This window comes from Hydra vulgaris, chromosome 08 (genome assembly GCF_038396675.1).
Source record: "Hydra vulgaris chromosome 08, alternate assembly HydraT2T_AEP".
Classification (NCBI taxonomy): Eukaryota; Metazoa; Cnidaria; class Hydrozoa; order Anthoathecata; family Hydridae; genus Hydra; species Hydra vulgaris.
Genome location: NC_088927.1, coordinates 9,059,840 through 9,074,553, shown reverse-complemented (window position 1 = coordinate 9,074,553; position 14,714 = coordinate 9,059,840). Strand labels below are relative to the sequence as shown.

At 25.0% G+C, this 14,714-nt stretch overlaps 1 protein-coding gene across 4 annotated transcripts; it reads left to right on the top strand.

The window, feature by feature from the left end:
• Positions 1 to 307: 307 nt before the first annotated feature.
• On the top strand, positions 308 to 14,201 carry LOC101238602 (uncharacterized). Of its 4 annotated transcripts, none has more exons than XM_065803023.1 (4): positions 308 to 332; positions 12,333 to 12,669; positions 12,797 to 13,048; positions 13,333 to 14,201. In XM_065803023.1, the coding sequence occupies exons 2-4, from the start codon at positions 12,489 to 12,491 to the stop codon at positions 13,704 to 13,706; spliced, it is 807 nt and encodes a 268-aa protein (XP_065659095.1). In that variant the 5' UTR covers positions 308 to 332; positions 12,333 to 12,488; the 3' UTR covers positions 13,707 to 14,201. The 4 variants fall into 4 exon arrangements, with proteins under 4 accessions (XP_065659095.1, XP_065659096.1, XP_065659094.1 ...); XM_065803024.1 differs by lacking the exon at positions 308 to 332 and adding an exon at positions 8,256 to 8,376; XM_065803022.1 differs by lacking the exon at positions 308 to 332 and adding an exon at positions 8,800 to 8,949.
• The last annotated feature ends 513 nt before the right edge of the window (positions 14,202 to 14,714 follow it).

Genomic DNA, 14,714 nt, shown 5'->3' with positions numbered 1-14,714 from the left:
TTGACTGGCGATTTTATAAAATTTCTTAATATTGCTTAACAAAATTTTTTAGATATCTTATTCAATGTTTGTGTATTCCGTTTCCCCCCCCCCCCCCCTTTTCTCTTGTTAACCGAATTCCCCTATTTAAATTTATGAAATATTTCCTGCTTGTTCAATTTGGAATAATTACCGGATGTTAATTAGTTATTAAAAAATCCCTAACGTTAGGTGTAATGAAGTCAGTTAATGTTGCTTTCTTGAAAGTATTTTATGCTCATATCTGTGGTTCTTAAAGAGTTTTTTCGATTACAATGTAATGTATTATGATGTATTTTTTCTAAATAATTTACGTAAGTAGTTATTAAAAATTGTTTAATTTACTTAAGTGTTTTATCAATGGTAAAACGTAACCATTCATAAACTATGCGCTTTTTTTGTTCGTATTTTAATAACAGCGTTGTTTAATTGTCCACAGTTTTAATAAGATAGTGTTTTCAGTTTTTAATATTATTGATACTTATATAAATAGTTTTGAATCTAATTAGTATACGCTAAAGCAACTGTTTTGTTCCTATTTAAACAAAAGGACCTGTTCTTGTTAAAGTCGGAGAATATCATCTGAATTTAATAATTTTAAATAAAAATGTTATTTCAATAAAGAAATCTTGAATGTTGTCCGTTATATTATCCGTTATCCCGTTATCCTTCTTTAGGGCCAGTGACAGATTTTTTTGGAGTTTGAAAGCAAACTTCAAACATGGGTATGCTTGTGCAATAAGTTATACTCTTCCTCAATGAGGAGGTAAGCTTAACATGATTTTGTATCCAAGTTTGAAGTTTGCTCTTTGTCTAGAAATTATCTCAAAAATTAAATGTGCTGAACTGCAATCACTGCAAGTATTTTTTTCTTTAGTTGTAAATATGAGGTTATTATTAGCAATATTTTGTTTGGCACGTTTCGTACTTTCAAGTTATCGTGTTTAGTTTTTTAAACTTTGTTCTTGTTTGATAACAACAAAATTAGTACTTTCAAGTTATCGTGCTTAGTTTTTTAAACTTTGTTCTTTTTTGGTAACAACAAAATTAGTCAATCAGGATTAAATTGTTAAAAGTTGTTTTAGTGATATATGTTACAAATGTTCAAATAAAAATTAATTTTAATATTTCATATGAACTACCTTATACTTCATATAAAATTTTAACCAAAATCCCAACAACTACATCAACAAACCTACAGCAACAACCCTCCTACTACAACAACAACCCTACAAGTACAACAAAAACCCTACAACTAGAACAACAACCCTACAGCTACAACAACAATCCTGTAACAACTACACAACAACACAAGTTAATAGCATAATATTTGGTGAGGTAGTTTTGTTTAAATACTTATTTAGGATTTTCTTAATAAATGGTTTATTGAGAAAACTGTATTTAAAACTTTCAAAGTGCTATACAAAGACCATTAAGTATTTTATACTAAAAAAAAGCTACATAAAATGTTCATGTTTTTTATTATAAATGTTTTTTCCTTTTTGAAATACTGTTATGTATATATTACTTATAAAAGATTCACTAGATAACAAAGTTCTCATCCGTTAACATAAATGACCCAAACAAAATTTCATTTCCGCTTACTTCACTAACCTAAACAAAGCTCGCATCCGCTTTCATAAGTGACCCTAACAAAATTTTAATCCGCTCACATAAGTGGCCCTAATAAACCCAAACTTAAAATAAAAGTACAGAATGCTTTTTTTTTTCTACTTTTGACCAAATTAATAAAACAGTGGCTTGCATATACTTATGCATAATCTCGTATAATTGATTTGCAAAATGATATTCATGCATTTAATGTTTAATATTGTACTGTTTAATATTGTGTGTGCGTATATATATATATATATATATATATATATATATATATATATATATATATATATATATATATATATATATATATATATATATATACACACACACACATATGCATGTATGTATGTTGCAAGTGAAAAAATAAAATGTATTATTACTAAGTTAAAACGAGCATTAAGAAAAGATTACCGGTTACCGGTTTCCCTAATGTCATAAAAGACCTCCGGTTTTATATCATTTATATATAATTCAATAAGATTTTTTATATATAGATATTAATACTATTGTAAAATAGTTTTTTTATCAAGCTCAGTTTATCTATTATAATTTAATTATATTTTTAATTTATTTTGATTATATCTATTTTATCAACTATGCAACTTCAATAGAACGATACAAGTATAAAACAAATTTTTGAAAGTATGAAAATTTGCAATATTGAAGATTTTAAATAAACAAACTTTAAAACAATCAGAAATTTTGTAAATAACCAACAAACTATGTTTTGAATAAAATTTATCAGAGTTTGTTGGTTATTTGCATGTTTTTAAATAGCTACAAAAATAAGGAGATATTGTATATATAAGTATCCTTTGAAAGTTAATAATTTATAGTCTTAAGATTTGGTACATAAATAAACTTCCCAACAAAAAGTTTAAATTTAAAATAGTTTAAATTATAAACACATACATATTTTCAGTCCCTGGCATTTTAAGATGCACCCAAAACTTCGGAAGCACAAAATAGTAATCTCTTACTGCCGTTAGGTTTTAATTCGTTTACACAAGTAAACGTTAGCTTTAAATAGGTCAACACAAGTAAACATTTGGTTTTAAATCGTCTACACAAGTTAAAGTTAGGTTTTAATACCCTTGCTTGTTAGTTAGTACTCATGCGCTGATTTATTAGTTAATATTCTGACGCCAAATAAATGTAAATTACAATATTAAAAATCGTATAAGTTTTAGAGATTTTCAATAGATTTTCAAATAATAATTTGAATACAACTGAAAACAACATATCAACTGTTTTTTTTTCAATAGTTATGCATTTATGATACATCAAACTAACAGACAATGCATATGCGGATTATTAAGACAAGAGTAAGGATTCAACAAATTTTTTAACATACAGATGAAATTCAACCATTTTTTAAAATTAATTTAATTCATTTATTTCATTTATTGTTTTCATTTACGTTTACAAATTAAAAAAAAAAATTTGTTCTTTAAAGAAATTTGTTCTAATGAAAAACAATAACAACCAAAAATAGCAAAATCTTTTCCCCTATAAAATTTTGCAAATCAAAAAAAAAAACGCAATAACTCAATAGCTTTCAACGTTTTTAAAACAGTACATTGACGTTTTTGGAACGTTTTTGAAACAGTAGAGTACATTAAGTAATTTTATGAAGATCTGCAAAATTTCCACGCCAGCAGTTCAAAAGGTTATTTTTTATATATTTAAGACAATTATAAACCGACAATGTAAGACAGTTATAACAATTACGAAGTCTCAATAAACAGAAAAATAGTCACACCGAAAGTAATTGTTGAAACAATGATTAATAAGGTATGAAGCTAATCAACGTTTTTTTCTATTGAATAAACCGTGATGACCTTAAAGAACTTGTTATCAGAAAAAGAAATTAACGAAGAAGAGCTGATATAGTACTTAGAAGCAAACTTATATCATTATATTTTGCTTTTAAAATTTTTTTATCTTGGTTAGTTGAAAAAAAGTTAGATATTTGAGAGAATATTTTGTATTTATTGAAATCATTTTTGTTCTAGTGAAAAAAATTTTATTTTTCTCTATTTCTTATTTTGCTTTATATTAAATAATTTTTAGAATATCAGAGAGTTTTGGCATTACTAATTAACTAGCAGAAGTGCTTAGAGCGTCATCTAATTTTTTTAATGAGATAATGAACCTTTAGAAACGGTTAAGTTTTTAAATAGATAAAAGTGTGTAATTAATCATCAAATAATAAAAACTATGATAATATTAAAGTAAAAACATTGAAGGCTAATGATTCAGCTTTTTGTCTTTAAGTATTACTTTATAAGGTAATTAATTTTATTTCGATTTAGATTGTTTATTATCTTATATATATATACATATATATATATATATATATATATATATATATATATATATATATATATATATATATATATATATATATATATATATATATATATATATATTTTAGTTTCGTATTTTAGTTACTTATAAATAAATTTTAATACTTATTAATTCTTACTTTTATTTAATATTAAAGATAAGATTATTTAATATTAAAGATAAGATTTTTTTATTTTATTTTTAATGTTAAATATACTAAAAATGATAAAATATACTTTATATAAATATATCAGATAGTGAAAAAAGTTAAAACAAAAAAGTTATAGTAAAATCTTTTTTCTTTCATAAACGAAATGAACGAAAGTAAATGAAGTATAACCTGAAAAAATAATTGAAAAAGCATTAATAAATATAGTTATAAAAAAATAATAATTTCGAATTGAATATTTTAGATAATTATAGATAAGTAGCTTTTTTATAATAAAATAGTTTTGTTAGCTTTTTTAGGATTTTGTAAGTAATAGTATTTTGAAAATAAATAAAAAATGTGATAATAATTACAAAAAATACGGACTTCATGGAGCACCTGAATAATTAAAAGAAAAAAAAAAATTCTTGAAAAATGTTTAAAGTTTAACTTCAAAAAAAAGTTTATTTTAAACAAGGATACCGAAGTAACCAATTTTAGTTATTAAATTGCTTGTGAAATAAAATTTTTGCATGTTTTTATGGTTATTACAGTATAAAATACGTTACTCGTGTTTATTTTGAATTACATGATAAGTTTAACAATTTTTTCGATTTAAGTGAGCTTATTTTATAGCATTAGTTGGCATAAATTAATCTGAAACCTTATGTTATTGCATTAAACAGCATAAATTAAACTGCAACCTTATGTTATTGCATTAAATTGCATAAATTCAATTATACCCTTATGTTATAAGATTAAACAGCATTAAATTGAAAAATAATTTTTTACTTAAATCATGTTTATTTTTCTAATATTTGTACATAAATGTTATACTATATTGCAATCTCCCCATTTTTATAATAAAATTAAAAAACATTTGTTAATAATGCTTTAAAAAATTTAAAACTGTCTTCCACTTAGCCATAAACATATTTTAACATATTCTGGAGATAGTGTGTTTTAACATAATCTGGAGATTATGTTAAAACACACTATCTTCTTCTACACTTTAGCTTCTAACAACTTTCAGTTATTTACTTTTTCATACCTCTTTTGAAACTCTTCTCCAAATTGGGTTTTAGTTATACCATTAAAAACCCTTCAACCCTGCTTAAACCTCCTTTAATTCCAAGTTTCACTTTTAATTAACCTTATCTCGACCTTTCAATTGTACCTTCTAATTAAATTTTAATACCTCCATCTTAACCTCCCAATTATAAATTTTGGTCATACCCTTATACATATAATGAATTAAAAAAATAAACAGAAGAAAAAAAGAAAAAAAAACAACAATTTAATGAATTAAAAAACTTAAAAATTGTGCAATTGTTTTTAAGTAAACTGAGCATGGGTCAAATGTTTTTCGTCTCCAGATAGAATGGATTGGAAGATATTAGTAAACGATATTCTTCTCTTTTTTTTGAGGAAGATATTTGTAAACACCATTCATTGTTTTTTTGCTGTAGAAACAAAAGGTTTTTCAAAAATAAACCTTTTTAGCAAACATTAGACCTCATATATCATATTTATTTCTGATATATTTATAAATAAAATGTTTGCTTATAATATTCTTTTATAATAGTTTATTTGGTTAGCAACTTTACCCAGTGGGCACAGCACCTTTTTTAAACATTTTTTGGACGTTTTTATTAGGTTTAAACCTAATAAAACGTAACTACTGTAACGTAACGTGCCTACTGGGTAATTACAAACCAAACGAACTGTTATAAATTTTGTAATATGAATTTAGTATTGTTAACTTAACCGTCAACTACTTTCGTGATCATGGATTGTGGATAACTAGCATTTATCACGGAGGCAGTATTTAAACACTATTCACATTATTTTTTGTTAGGTATATTGCTTAAAAAGAAATATTTCGTAAATAAATAAAAATACAACTAAACTTAGTTTACCAATAAAACAAAAAAAGAATACACGGAGATTACATAATACGTAAATAATGAATACATGAAGAGAATACTAGAGATTTTACAGTCTGACTTTTATAGACAGTGAAATCAGAGAGTTTACAGTCTGGGAATGTGCTTTTATAGACAGTGAAATCAGAGAGTTTATCAGAATTTGTATTTTGTGCAAAATACAACGTAATTTTTTCACTTGTGACTAGACTCTAAAGATTAATTATATACTGATAATTTTCAATTAAAAAATACGCATTATCAAAAGTTTTAATTAAAATATTTGTAAGTATTTCTCATACCATAAACAGTTAGTTTATCTTAAAAGACGTAATTGTTTTTGAGGTTAGATTTATACTTAATTCTGAAAAAGCAATGAAATTAATGAAATTTTTTTTGCTTGATCTTTAGCCCCTTTCTTGTTTACTTTTTTCCTTTTAATTTTTTTTGCCGACGACAAACAAAAATAAAGTCCATTTATTGATAATTAATCCAACAATTATTGGTCGTGTTATTGTCGCTAATAGATAATCCAAATCTTAAAGACTGAAATTCAGCTTTCGTTAAGTTTTGAAAACGAAGAACAATTTTATATTTGCATCATTTCTTATAACCGATTTTTTTTTTCAGCCGTATTTTAATCGTTTGCTAGGTACTTAAATTGTTTACTAGGTATTTTTTTTTAAATTTCAAATTGATTCTGATTTTTTTGGTTTATCAGGTTTTTATGGACGTTTTTGAAATTTGTACTTGCAGTAGTAGAAGTTTTTTTTGTTTTGTTTTTTTGTTTTTAAAAGCTAAATAAAAAAAAAAAAAAAAAATGAAAATGTAAACAAAGAACTGATATCTGCTAGCGATGCGAATAATTTAATTAAACATTATGTTTTTGCTTTTATTTCATAAGAAATTTTTAACAAAAATAAAATAATAATAGATTAGATAATGTTTTCATTTATTCATTAACTTATTTTTGGTCCTCAAAGATATAATCTTTTTTGATTAGGTGGATCCAGTGGATTTTGATTAGGTGGATTAGGTGGATTTTTTGAATTTATGTAACTATAAAATTACGTCTTAATAATATCCCAACAGCCGCACTAGACAAATTAATTAAAATTTATTATCACTTTTAAACAGCCACCCTAATTTATATACAAATTTATAAAAAATAAAAATACTATGGATCCGCCCTTGTTTCTATTCAACATTTACGACACGCACCAGTTTCAAGAAATTAACCAATTTATTTCAAGGTATATAAAAGTAGTTACCAGATAAGCACTAGTTTAAACATTCAGGTTTTTCTGTTCAGCGGCATATTTTGCATTGTACAGCTGTGGTTTATTTTCCCAGTTGGCATGGGTTGTCCGGGGGACGTCCGTCGGACGTCTTACGGACGTTTAGACGTCCCCTGACAACGCGTGACCACTGGGTTGCATTGTACATGCGCAATATAGCTTAGAATTGCAAAAAAAAAAACAACCCTTTTATTTAAAAAAAAATTAAATGTCGTTTTGAAAATAAATGCTTTGTTCAAGATTTTATAAAAATTTATAAAAAATGAACTTATCGGAGAATATAAATAAATAATTTGCAGCAAACATCAAAAAAATGTAATGAGTGCAAAAAAATAATTTATATTTTATTTAAAAAAATATTTTATATTTTAATTATTACTAAAACTACAACTTTATATAGACAAAGTTGTTTGATTGAGCTTTTCAGCATTAAAAACATAATTTACAAACGAACTATTTTTTTCATTAAAAATTATATTTTTTATAATGATAGTTATAGTGAAAACAAAAAAAAACAAAAAAAAAGACAAAGTCAATGTAAAACATTCGCGTATTAAATCTTTTTCTTGTGCTTTTTTGAAGTTGTACATTTCTTTATATAAAGTAAAAATAGTAAAAACCTTCCAAATTAGCTACGCTGATATATTACATCTTTTCAGATCATCATTTATTAATAAAATTTTTCATAATCCTCTAAAGTATATGAAATCAAATAATAATAGAAAGTTGATGGTCAGAATAATATAAAGAAGATTTAAAATGTCTGATCTTTTGCTTGGTTTATTATTAAAATTTCTTAATACGAAAAGAATTGGAGATATTAACTCAAAATTTTGCATAGAGTATTTATTTAAATAGGTTATTGATAATATAAACAAAACGTCATTTCTCCCACCAAAGGACAATCTAATGAAATATGGAAAGTTATTATTAAAACAGACAATCTAACGAAATGAGGAAGGTAATTATGAAAACATAGGAGTAAGGGATAAAGACTTCAAATACTTTGTGCTTTTAGGTATTTAAAAAAAACATTTATTTAAACCAAATATTTATTTGCATAGATATATATTAATTCTACGATAAATATTTTAAAGAGTCTTTTCAAATAATTATATATTTTCTTTAAAGAATAGTACATTTTCTCTTAATTAACTGAACTTACGCAATTAATTTCAGTGAATTAACTGAACAAGCGAGATTATTTTACAAGAAAAGGATTTAAGTATATTTATATATACCCGCTGTAGCAATGCACTTAGATTTGTTATAATAATAATTAATACATTTCCGGTGACCTTTATCGTTACATTGATTTAAAAAAAATGCTTTTTACCGTCCGTTTATAAAAAAGTACTATTTAAATGCGATCTATGGGTTAGATTTTAAAAAGCTTAGCTCTATTCTATTTACATATTAAGAAATATAAAGCGAGCCAAAGAGCTTCCATAAAACTGGTTTTAAAAAGGACATCTCATTAGTTCTTTGTATAAGAATCGTCATAATACGCGTTAATGGAGTACAACGGAAGAATTTAACAGAATTTCCTTAATGGGTTTCTATGACATTATGTTCACACGTTTTATTTCAAGTAAGTTTTTATGTCGAAAAAAAGACGATAGCGTTAGCATGGTTTTTTTTATGTTTTATAGACGTTAATTTAATTTGAATGGAAATTGGAAATCCCTTGTGAGTTTTACGAAATTGATTTGAATATAAAACAAAGTAGACGATCAGATTTATTTTTTTATTATTTGTTTTCAAGTTTTAAGTTTTAACTAAAAGTTTTTTTTAGTAAATGAAGCATTTTATTAGCCACTTAGCTACACACATTAGATGAAGTAGTTTTGTTTTTTTAACTTATTAACACACTTATCTGCGTAGTACTAAATTGCCGGCATACGTAATAAATATGGTAGGTTAACTACCGAAAAATGTTTTGAATATTTATACCGACGAAATACATTAAATGCATACCGACGGAATAGTTAGCATAGCTATAAAGTGTTAAAAATTCTTTCTTTAATTGCACTATTCCATAACCAATACTATTGTGTAGACAAAGAAGTCCAGTTTTAAACGGCCTACTTTTTTTTTAGAAAAAAAAAAAAAAAATTTAAATTCAGTTTGGAGACGAGAAAAATAATATTATTTGAAGCAACAAAAATTATTACGGGAGTATATATTGTTTTAAGCAATTTAGTTCAGAGTTTGTTTCCAAAACATTAGTTAGAAGAGTCATCAATTTAATTCACTACAATACCTCAGAAATTCAATTTTATTATTTTCCCCCACTTCTTAAAAGGTAAGTCTTTTTATTATTGACATCAAACAAAACCTGCAAACAGTATATTTTATCATATATTTTTAATATTCTGATAAAAAAATATTTTAAAGTACTCAAATTAAACTTTATATTACTCATTTTTATATTTCCTTTGAATTAAAAATTTTCTTTTTTTTTATATCGCAAAGCTAATATAATGAAAAAAAATTATATTTTTTTTACGTCCTGTCGGCGGTAACTCTTTGCTGATTTATTACAAGAATTAATTCTATATATTTTAAATAACATTTTTATATTAGAAATAAAGTTAATAATATCAGGCTTTGAAGAATTTCCCTTGATCGCTTTTCATAATATACATTGACATTTGTATACTTTTTTTCAACTTTTTAGCAACTGCAGAACGATAATAAATTATTAGAAGTGTTTATAAAAGCGGAATGAATTTTAGCGTGATAGTGTTAATAAAATTTCGGATATTACAAAATATTACGTCATATATTTCCGTCTTAAAAGGAGCATCTACTAATTTTTATTTATCGAAAACCAAAAAATCGCGCGATTACTAAGGCAGTATTCTCAATTTACACGCAAAGTGTAGGAAAAATTTATTTTTATTTATTTGCGTACTTGTAAAATCTCACACTTTTATTTGTGATTGATAATGTTAATGAAAATGAATAATGTTATCATTATTATTGTTGTTGATATTACTATTATTTTTATTATTGTTAGTTAATGTTATAATAACAATATCAACCATTTTTATTTAAATGTTGAAATTTGCTGAAGATCTAAATAGACAAAGAAAGTCATATACATCAATTGAGATAAATCTTAATACTTTTTAATGAAAAATAAGATATCGTAAAAACCATCTTATTTTAAGTGGTTTTCCTTGTTCGATTTGATAACGTATAAAAAATATGTGTACTGTTTTAGAGAAAACTCTTCTTAGTTTCTCTGCAATGTTATCACGGCTTTTAAATGATAGTTCAAATTCGTTTATAAATAGACCAAACTCAAGGTGTTTTGATAAATCAAGCTTCATTAATTCATAAAGGAGTTTGATTCATAGCAAAAAACTCCTCTATTTTCTTACGTTCCAGCCTACAGTGTATTTATAAACCACTAAAAGGGAGTCGCTAGATAACTGCAATATTGTTTATTTTCATAATTTATATGAAGTTTGAAGTCGCGTTTTAAATAAATTTACAGCTTAAAAAAATTTTTATTTTCGATGAAGGGCGTCTTTGACTGACAGGTAACAAGAAACATATAACGTATATTTTATTTCAGTTTATTAAATTATTTTGAATTAGACATAAATTATGCGAAAATTACATTGACAAGTAGTCGACGCTCAGTAACTTTGATACATTTTAAGCTTTACTCTCGCATAGTTTTACTTACGTATTTTTATCAAAGCCGTATTTAAAAAAAAAACACTGGGAGTGCGCATCCTTTATGAGTATTATTTAAGTATGCTTGTAATTTATAAGTAGTAATTTATACGTAGTAAACAAAGTTTTTGAGATATCAGATTTTTGCTAATTTAAAAAAAAAAGAATTTACTTAACTTTTTTATTTAATTAACTTACTAATAAACAAAGTTTGTTATAAATCATTTGAGTTTCGAATTTGACCGAATATTCAATTTTTATTTTCAGAAAGAATTATGGTTTTTTTATTTTTTTCAATTGATATATTTTTTTTATTTCTTATTACATTTACTAATTACTTGATTGTCACGAAAATAATGAACCGGTAATTAAACCGGTAAATAATCTCCATGGGTTTTGTCTTCAAGGACTAAGCCTTTGGATTTAATCCAGAATATTGCAGAAAGCAAGTGGCTAAATAAAAAATAAATAATTGTGAGGTTTGGAAATGTTATAAAAGCCAAAATTATTGTTTCATGCTAATTGGAAAGAAAAATAATACGAAATGTTTTATTAATTGTTGTTGTTTTATTTATGTACATAACGATATTAAAACTTAATATTAGATTGCTGGCTGCATTGTTAGGAAACTTGGAAAATTTTAAAGACATGAACAGCAAAACAAAATGCGTACAGACAAATGACCAGGTTTTTAAATATGAATGCATGTTTAAAGACTCCTTTGTTTACACCTTTTAATAAATTATTTTAATAAAAAATCATGAGTTAATTGTTTTGAAGCTAAAAGTACTTTAAAACTCAGAAAAAAAGCGAGTTATTATTTTGGCAAACTGTACACGAATGTAACTGTTATTGTATTGATCGAAATGATGATAAAAAGTAACCAGGACGTATAGGAAATTTGAACGACCACGCATTTAATGTGTGGACATTCAGTTTTGCGGTTGAATGTGTTTGTGATAATTAATGTTATTGCATTTGCCAAATTTTTATATAATTTTTAAGTAGTCAATGTTCAGAAAATGACGAAACGAATGATCAGAAATGACAGCTATCAGACACTGACTATTACTGTAAAAAAATACTACTGTGAAAGGGAATTACTGTAGCATTAATAATATAATATGTAAACCATCTAAATCATAGTCAACAGTTAAAAATTAAGTACAAATCTAGTCAATATTCTGCTGAGATTTAAACTTTTAGATTTTAATATATTAAATTATTTATTGGAGAGTTAGAATGCATTCTTATAGTTTGTTAAATTATATTTTTTTTCTTTAGACAAAAACAAAACAAATATAAATACAGTGTTTGAGAACACAAAACAAATTACAAAAATTTATTTCAAGTTACAATTGCAAACAACAAATTGATGCAAAAGAACTTTTTATGTAGAACCACCTACAAGAAGATTGAAAATCCGTTGTGCTTTTAAAAATGTACGTAGGTAGAAAAAAGCGAACTGACCTACACTTGCAAATATTTGCTGTATTATCTTTCATCTTATTAATCACTCCTCTGCAGGCAGCGGCTATACTTACTTCAAAATCATCAATTTACAACAACTCCACGAGTACAGCGCCACCTACAACTAATTCCTTATATAAACAAATGACTGGTAAGTTATTAGGATTTTAAATGAATATTTTCTCCCTTTTTTTTATAACTAAATCTTTCAGAAAATCTCTCTTAAAATTAGATTTTTTCTCTATCAATTTTTCTGTTAACAAAATTTCATGCTTCAGAATGCGAAAGATCTTTGCATTTCAACTGTGCACTTAAACTTGGTACCTTGAAAAGTTTGATGGTAGAATGCAATTCTAAAGATCTAGAAAATTGTTTAACCGAGCATATTACCAAATCTATTTGTCAAGTTGAAGATCCTGACACTCTGCATACTATTAAAGAACTTCTAAATGATATTAAAAGGAGGTTTTTGAAGAAGAAAAAGTGCGGGAATATAGAATTCTTGCAAAACCTTCACAACTATTTCAAAGGTATAATATTTAACTGCACTGCAAAATTTAAATGAACTTTCTAGAACCTAGTAAAATCTATACAAAAAGTTTCATCAATACAAAAAAATCAAAGTACAATATCAAAAGATATTGTTGTAAATTGATAGTTTTGTTGCAGTTTTCTTTTGTGAAAACAAATGTAATTTTGACACATCCATTTGCCACAAAGTTCATTGGGTCCGTTCTCCTTTATTATTATTCATTTTTAATTATATTGTTTTATTATAAAACTTTCATTTTCAACAAAATTATTTTTCGTCTAGTACTTGGAGAAAACATTGAATATGAGCATGCAAAAATGGTAGAATATTCAGGTTCCGGAGATTTTACGGATGACAATGAAGATGACGATGAAAAAGGAGAACCCATAAAAGGTGACTCTGATAAAGTTTCATCAATACAAAAAAATCAAAGTACAATATCAAAAGATATATTATTTTGGAGAGAGACAGCAAAACAAATTACAGAAGCCAAAAAAAAGTTACCTGGAAAAATTATATTTTTTGAAGATCCGAAATATAATAAAAAAAAAGATCTAAAATTATCCCAAAAAGAACTTATATCCAACGCCTGGGAAAATGTAATAAGTCAATATAATAATTGGTACAAAAAATCGTCTTATCAGAATTTAATCTGACCATAATTTCTTTGAGGAAATGCAGCGTTATTATAATATTTGTCTTGATGTTTCTGACTTATACTTCAAGTAGTTATTGTACAGCAGTTTTCTCGATATTTTTTCTTTAAAGTGTTTAACGCTTTAAGAATGTTTTCTGGAACTTATCTCTCTTTGTAAAAAAATTTTTGGAGCTATCTCTGAATTTGTTTAGATCCGATAAATTTGACTTTTTCATAAGGTTTCTAAAAAACGCAATTAATTTTTAATAAAAAAACCGAATCAAAGATGGTGTATATTTTCAGTGAACAATTTTATTTTTTTTATGCAAAAAATATTCTCGTTTATTTTGTTGTTTAAAAACAAATGTATTTTGGAAAAGTGTTCATTTTTATAGTTGGTTTTAATATATGCTATAAATATCCCCTTTATATATTTAAAAATATTTAAAAAGAAACAATCAGAAATGTATTTAAAATTTTTATACTAAATATATTAATAATATTATCACTTTCATTTAGTCCTTTTAAACTCGTGAAACGGTTATTTTATCTATTGTTTACTTAATTGTTCTACATGGAAAATGCTAACGCAATATAAATAATTATTAACTGTTTTTGAAGAAATTAGATTTTTCTAAAGTTAATCCAACCGTTAACTTGAGATAAATAAATGTTTTAGAAAAGAAAATTTATGTTAATTGGTATGAATTGGTTGGGTATGTTTGTATTAGTTTTGTTTGAATTGATTATTAATTTGAAACAGATACTTGTTTTTTCAAAAAGCATTGCCGACAACTTTTAAAGCAATTTTTTTTAAAATAAATTTTCAGTAATAAGCTAAACACTTTTCTAGTATTGTAATTAAATAGTAAATTATGCGTAGTTTTGCTTGTTTGCTATTTTTTATAACAATAGGGGAGAACAGGACACATTAGCCATATCGAAAAATGAGATTTACGTCCTGTAAAATCATATCTAACAACAAACAGTAATTAAAATAAAAAAACATTTCGGAAAATTCAAATAA